The sequence below is a fragment of the Oncorhynchus kisutch genome, unplaced genomic scaffold, assembly GCF_002021735.2.
Source record: "Oncorhynchus kisutch isolate 150728-3 unplaced genomic scaffold, Okis_V2 scaffold3941, whole genome shotgun sequence".
In the NCBI taxonomy this organism is placed as follows: domain Eukaryota; kingdom Metazoa; phylum Chordata; class Actinopteri; order Salmoniformes; family Salmonidae; genus Oncorhynchus; species Oncorhynchus kisutch.
In genome coordinates this window covers 208,566-215,020 of record NW_022265886.1, presented here as the reverse complement: position 1 = coordinate 215,020, position 6,455 = coordinate 208,566, and the positions used below count along the sequence as shown (strand labels likewise).

The following is a 6,455-nucleotide window of genomic DNA, read 5'->3' as shown; positions in this document are numbered from 1 at the left end:
TAGGTCTCTCTCCATGTGGCATAGCTAGGTCTCTCTCCCTGTGACATAGCTAGGTCTCTCTCTCTCTCCCTGTGGCATAGCTAGGTCTCTCTCCCTGTGACATAGCTAGGTCTCTCTCTCTCCATGTGGCATAGCTAGGTCTCTCTCCCTGTGGCATAGCTAGGTCTCTCTCTCTCCCTGTGGCATAGCTAGGTCTCTCTCTCTCTCCCTGTGGCATAGCTAGGTCTCTCTCTCTCTCCCTGTGGCATAGCTAGGTCTCTCTCTCTCTCTCCCTGTGGCATAGCTAGGTCTCTCTCTCTCCCTGTGGCATAGCTAGGTCTCTCTCTCTCTCCCTGTGGCATAGCTAGGTCTCTCTCTCTCTCCCTGTGGCATAGCTAGGTCTCTCTCTCTCTCCCTATGGCATAGCTAGGTCTCTCTCTCTCTCCCTGTGGCATAGCTAGGTCTCTCTATCCTATTCCTTGATCCTTCCCTTCTCTCTTACAGCTCCTGTTACACTCGGTCAATCTCTGCTGTTCCCTTGACCCTATTCCTCCCAATTCCCAATCTTTCTTTTCCATGTCCCCTCTCTCTCCTCCCCCTCTTTTTCTCCACTCCCACTCTCTTGGTGTTGTGTCTGTGTTCTCAGTAGGGAGGCTGGATCTTTTGATTACAGGAAGAGAAGCTGGCACACATATACACGCACGCTGAGAAACCCGAAACACAGCCTTTCCCACAGCTGCCCAATCAGGCAGTGTTGGCTAAAAGACACTTACTCATGCTCACACACATCAACACATTCTCATTGCAGAACAAACACACTGCCTTGTCTCACTCACACAAACTCATTCCCAGTATCACCCAATGTCTCACACACTGCTTTCCACACAAACAAACCTAAGGGTAACCTCACTAACCTTAAAACACAAACAAACCCCACATAACTACAAGAGCAGGGGTGTATTCATTAGTCGGATTCCGTTGCAAAACAGTTCTGCAACGGAAACTGTTTACTCTAGGAAGCAAACAGAACCAAACGGGGAGGGACCTACCTGAATTTGTCCAATAGAAACTTACTTTTAGAGTAAACGGTTTCTGTTGCTAAACGTTTTGCAACTGACTAATGAATACACCTCTGGTGTTCCACATGGTCAAGTGCAGTGCTCTCACCTCGTTCAATATGTCTGCATATTCAGCCAATCAAATTGTACCTATTCATGTTAGCAGTAGGCCTATGTGGATACTCTTTATCCACACAAGGAAAAACACTGGATATTAAACAACAGTATAAAACATGTATTCAATCAGTCTGAAGAAGCAGCAAAGCCCCAACTCCCTTATTTCCAGAGTGATAATATCCCATTAAAATAGCATATGTAGAATACCCTATACACAATCCAATGCATCAACAACAAAAATAGCACTTACAGACTTACAGTATATTTAGTTTGGACCAATAAAAACACATTGTGCACATGAAGACATACGACCCAAATACAACAAATAAAAACTGTATGAAACACAATAAGAATGGAATTCTTAGTCTTCCCTCAGTTCATGGATTTAGAGACCAAGTACCGATGATGTAGAGTACATGCCATGTCTGCTTAGAGTAGGGAAAGGGCTGCAAAACTCCAGGAACTTTCAATAAATTCCCTGGTTTTCCAGAAATCCTGGTTGGAGGGCTCCAGATTTCCTTCTTATTCCCTTCAGATTCTGTGAATCCTCCAACCAGGATGTCTGGAAAAACAAGTTCCTGGAGTTTTGCAACCCTAGTAGGGATGGACAACTGAGGGCTCTACACCCCAGCTACAACTAGTACTACACAGTCCTGCCACTTCATCTCTCCGTGGTACTTAACTGATCCATTCATATAACTGATTAACTAGCGAGTCGAGACCTTAGACGTCTGGCTATCCAGGTGACCTTAGACGTCTGGCTATCCAGGTGACCTTAGACGTCTGGCTATCCAGGTGACCTTAGACGTCTGGTTATCCAGGTGACCTTAGACGTCTGGTTATCCAGGTGACCTTAGACGTCTGGTTATCCAGGTGACCTTAGACGTCTGGTTATCCAGGTGACCTTAGACGTCTGGTTATCCAGGTATTCAGTGCTTTCAGAAAGTATTATTCAGCCTCATTCTAAAATGGATTTTAAAAATAAATAATAATCCTCACCAAGCTTAAACAAAAGCCCATGATGACAGAGTGAAAACAGGTTTAGATACATTTATGCAAATCTATAAAAAACAGAAATACATTTATTTACATAAGTATTCAGACCCTTTGCGATGAGACTCGAAATTGAGCTCAGGTTCATCCTGTTTCCATTGATCCGGTTTCCATCCTTGAGATGTTTCTACAACTTGGAGTCCATCTGCGGTAAATTCAATTGATTGGACATGATTTGGAAAGGTACACACCTGTCTATATAAGGTCCCACAGTTGACAGTGCATGTCAGAGCAAAAACCAAGACATGAGGTCGAAGGAATTGTCCATAGAGCTCCGAGACAGGATTGTATCGAGGAACAGATCTGGGGAAAGGTACAAAAACATTTCTGCAGTATTGAAGTTCCAAGAACACAGTGGCCTCCATCATTCTTAAAGGGAAGAAGTTTGGAACCACCAAGACTCTTCCTAGGGCTGGCCGACAGGCCAAACTGAGCAATCAGGGGAGAAAGGCCTTGGGTTAGGGAGATGGGAGAACCTTCCAGAAGAACAACCTTGTTTGCAGAACTCCATGAGAAACAAGATTCTCTGGTCTGATGAAACCAAGATTGAACTCTTTGGCCGGAATGCCAAGCATCATATCTGGATGAAACCTGGCACCATCCCTACGGTGTAGCATGGTGGTGGCAGCATCATATCTGGATGAAACCTGGCACCATCCCTACGGTGAAGCATGGTGGTGGCAGCATCAGGCTGTGGAGATGTTTTACAGCGGCAGGGACTGGGAGACTAGTCAGGATTGAGGGAGAGATGAACAGAGCAAGTACAGAGAAATCCATGATGAAAACCTGCACCAGAGCGGTCAGGACCTCAGTCTGAGGCAAAGGTTCACCTTCCAACAGGATAATGACCCTAAGCACACAGCCAAGACAAGGCAGGAGTGGCTTCAGGACAAGTCTCTGGACTTGAACCCGATCTAACATCTCCGGAGACCTGAAAATAGTTGTGTAGCAACATTCCCATCCAACTTGACAGAGTTTGAGAAGATCTGCAGAGAAGAATGGGAGAAAGTCCCCAAATACAGGTGTGCCAAGCGCGTAGCGTCATACCCAAGAAGACTTGAGGCTGTAATCGCTACTAAAGGTGCTTCAACAAAGTACTGAGTAAAGGGTCTGAATACTTATGTAAATCTGATATTTCCATTTTATAAATGTACAAAATAAAAACAATTAAACCTCTCTTTGCTTTGTTATTATGGGGTTATTGTGTGTAGATTGATGAGGAAAATAAACTATTTAATCCATTTTAGAATAAGGCTGTAACGTAACAAAATGTGGAAAAACTTGAGGAGTCTGAAAACTTTCCAAATGCACTGTACATCAGTCTAGTTAAAAGAGAAGGACAACAACCCAGCAGATACTGTGGCTACCAGGAACAGTTGTTCCCCCCTAGTTCACAGGGTACCATAGTGATGAGGACAGACAAGTCAACTATAAAGGTGAGGGGGTCACAAACCCCACTAGAGGCGGGATCATCCTGCCCTGTTAGTTAGAGCGATTCAACCAATAGCAGCGCATTGATGCTGAGCAAAAAACCTTCCACTGGATAACAGAGACTACTGTGATTGACAGGGCAGGACTGTCCCGCCCATGTTTGAGTTCTCAGTAATGATGTCCCAGACCAGTACAGAAGGCACAAAAAGGAAGTGGTGGAGGGAGAAGGATGAGGAAGATGCCCCTAACCACTGATACAGGGTCAGATATTTATTCATCATTTTTCATCCCCCATTGCTAGGGTACTCTGATCCTAGATCTGTGATTAGGGACAGCTTCTGCCTTGAGAAAGTCTTCTTAAACCCTTGGTGGGTAGGAGTGATCATGAATCATTTACAATATGAGTAACAATATCAGTGATTGACAGCCTGACCATGATAGGGTCAAGAAGCCTGTTATCTCTCTCCCTTGTAACCATTGGTGTGAGTCTCCAGCCACTTAGATTTCGATGAGCTTATAGGATGGCACGCCTTGATTGACAGATGCAAATCTCCAGAACAGGAAGAACCGGATGAGACTGGTCACAATGCCTGGCGTGTTTGGAACCTGGAACACACAAACAAACACAAAGAAGGTTTAGCCTGGCGGGTAGGAGCGTTGGGCCAGTAACCGAAAGGTTGCTGGATTGAATCCCCGAGCTGACAAGGTAAACATCTGTCGTTCTGTTCCTAAGGCAGGCAGTTAACCCACTGTTCCCCGGGCGCCAAAGACCTGGACGTCGATTAATGCAGTTCTCCGCACCGCTCTGCCTCAGAGGGGTTGGCTTCAATGCGGAAGACACATTTAAGTTTTACAACTGACTAGGTATCCCCTTTCCCTAAAGGTAATTTACAATCATTTAACAGTCCCCTTCCATCTAGCCCCTACCATGTCTCACATACAGTCTATTCAGACCCCTGGACGTTTTCCACATTTTGTTACTTTACAGCCTCATTCTAAAATGGATTAAATGCTTTTTTTCTCTTCAATCTACACACAATACCCCATAACAACAAAGCAAGAACTAGATCAAAAAAAGATATAGATCTTTTTTAAATACCTTATTTACATAAGTATTCAGACCCTTTGCTATGAGACAGAAAGAAATTGAGTGCAGGTGCATCCTGTTTCCATTGATCATCCTTGAGATGTTTCTACAACTTGATTGGATTCCACCTGTGGTAAATTCAATTGATTGGACATGATTTGGAAAGGCACACACCTGTCTATATAAGGTCCCACAGTTGTCAGAGCAAAACCCAAGCCGTGAGGTCGAAGGAATTGTCCGTAGAGGTCCGAGACAGGACTGTGTCAAGGCACAAATCTGGGGAAGGGTACCAAAACATTTATGCAGCATTGAAGGTCTCCAAGAACACAGTGACCTCCATCATTCTTAAATGGAAGAAGTTTGGAACCAACAAGACTCTTCCAAGAGTTGGCCACCCGGCCAAAATGAGCAATCGGGGGAGAAGGGCCTTGGTCAGGGAGGTGACCAAGAAAACTCTGACAAGCTCCAGAGTTCCTCTGTGGAGATGGGAGAATCTTCCAGAAAGATAACCATCTCTGCAGCACTCCACCAAATCAGGATTTTATGGTATCGTGGCCAGATGGAAGCCACTCCTCAGTAAAAAGGCACATGAAAGCCTGCTTGGAGTTTGCCAAAATGCACCTAAAGACTCAGACCATGAGAAACAAGACTCTCTACTCTGATGAAAACAAGTTTGAACTCTTTGGCCTGAATGCCAAGCATCACGTCTGGTGGAAACCTGGCACCATCCCTACAGTGAAGCATGGTGGTGGCAGCATCATGTGTGGGGATGTTTTTCAGCGGCAGGGACTGGGAGACTAGTCAGGTTCGAGGGAAAGATGAATGGAGCAAAGTACAGAGAGATCCTTGATGAAAACCTGCACCAGAGCACTCCGACTGAGGTGATGGTTCACCTTCTAACAGGACAACAACCATGCCAAGACAACGCAGAAGTGGCTTCGGGACAAGTCACTGAATGTCCTTGAGTGGACCAGCCTGAGCCCAGACTTGAATCCAATCAAACATCTCTGGAGAGACCTGGAGATAGCTGTGGCAGCGACGCTCCCCATCCAAACTGACAGAGCTGATCTGCAGAGAAGAATGAGAGAAACTCCTCAAATAGAGAGATGCCAAGCTTGTAGTGTCATACCCAAGATGACCTGAGGCTGTAATCGCTGCCAAAGGTGCTTCAACAAAGTACTGAGTAAAGGGTCTGAATACTTATGTAAATGTGATATTTTAGTTGTGTTATTTTTAATAAATTAATACAGTTGCAAAAATGTCTATAAAACTTGTTTTTGCTTTGTCATTATGAGGTATTGTATGGAGGGAAAAAAAGAATCCATTTCAAAATAAGGCTGTAACGTAGAAAAAGTCCAGGGGTCTGAATACTTTCAGAATGCACTGTAAACACACACACCATGATATAGTAGTCTTGCAGCTGTAGTCCATAGAGCGTCCAGGATGTTGAGGTGAGGAAGGTAGCTACAGTCAAAGAGAAGGACAAACGCTCCACACTACCAGTACGCACTATCTCCATCTGACAGAGAGAAGAGAGGGGAGAGAGAGAGGGCGAGAGAGAGAGGGAGAGAGAGGGAGGGGGAGAGAGAGGGGGGAGAGGAGGGGAGAGAGAGGAGTGGTAGAGAGAGGAGGGGAGAGAGAGAGGGAGAAGAGGCAGGGGAGAGAGAAGGGAGGGGATAAGAGAGGGAGAAGGAGAGGGGAAGAGAGAGGGAGAGAGAGGAGGGGGAGAG

General features: G+C 45.3%; 1 protein-coding gene across 3 annotated transcripts in view; it reads right to left on the bottom strand.

The window, feature by feature from the left end:
* Nucleotides 1-3,433: 3,433 nt before the first annotated feature.
* The window catches only part of LOC109880817 (sugar transporter SWEET1-like), a 14,587-nt gene continuing 11,565 nt past the window's right edge, over nt 3,434-6,455 (bottom strand). For all 3 annotated transcript variants that reach the window (XM_031821244.1, XM_031821245.1, XM_031821243.1), the window contains 2 exons: nt 6,125-6,244; nt 3,434-4,244 (listed from right to left, as the gene is read on the bottom strand). In XM_031821244.1, coding sequence (XP_031677104.1) covers nt 4,137-4,244; nt 6,125-6,244 — 228 coding nt within the window. In that variant the 3' untranslated portion in view covers nt 3,434-4,136. The remainder of the gene's footprint in view (nt 4,245-6,124; nt 6,245-6,455) is intronic.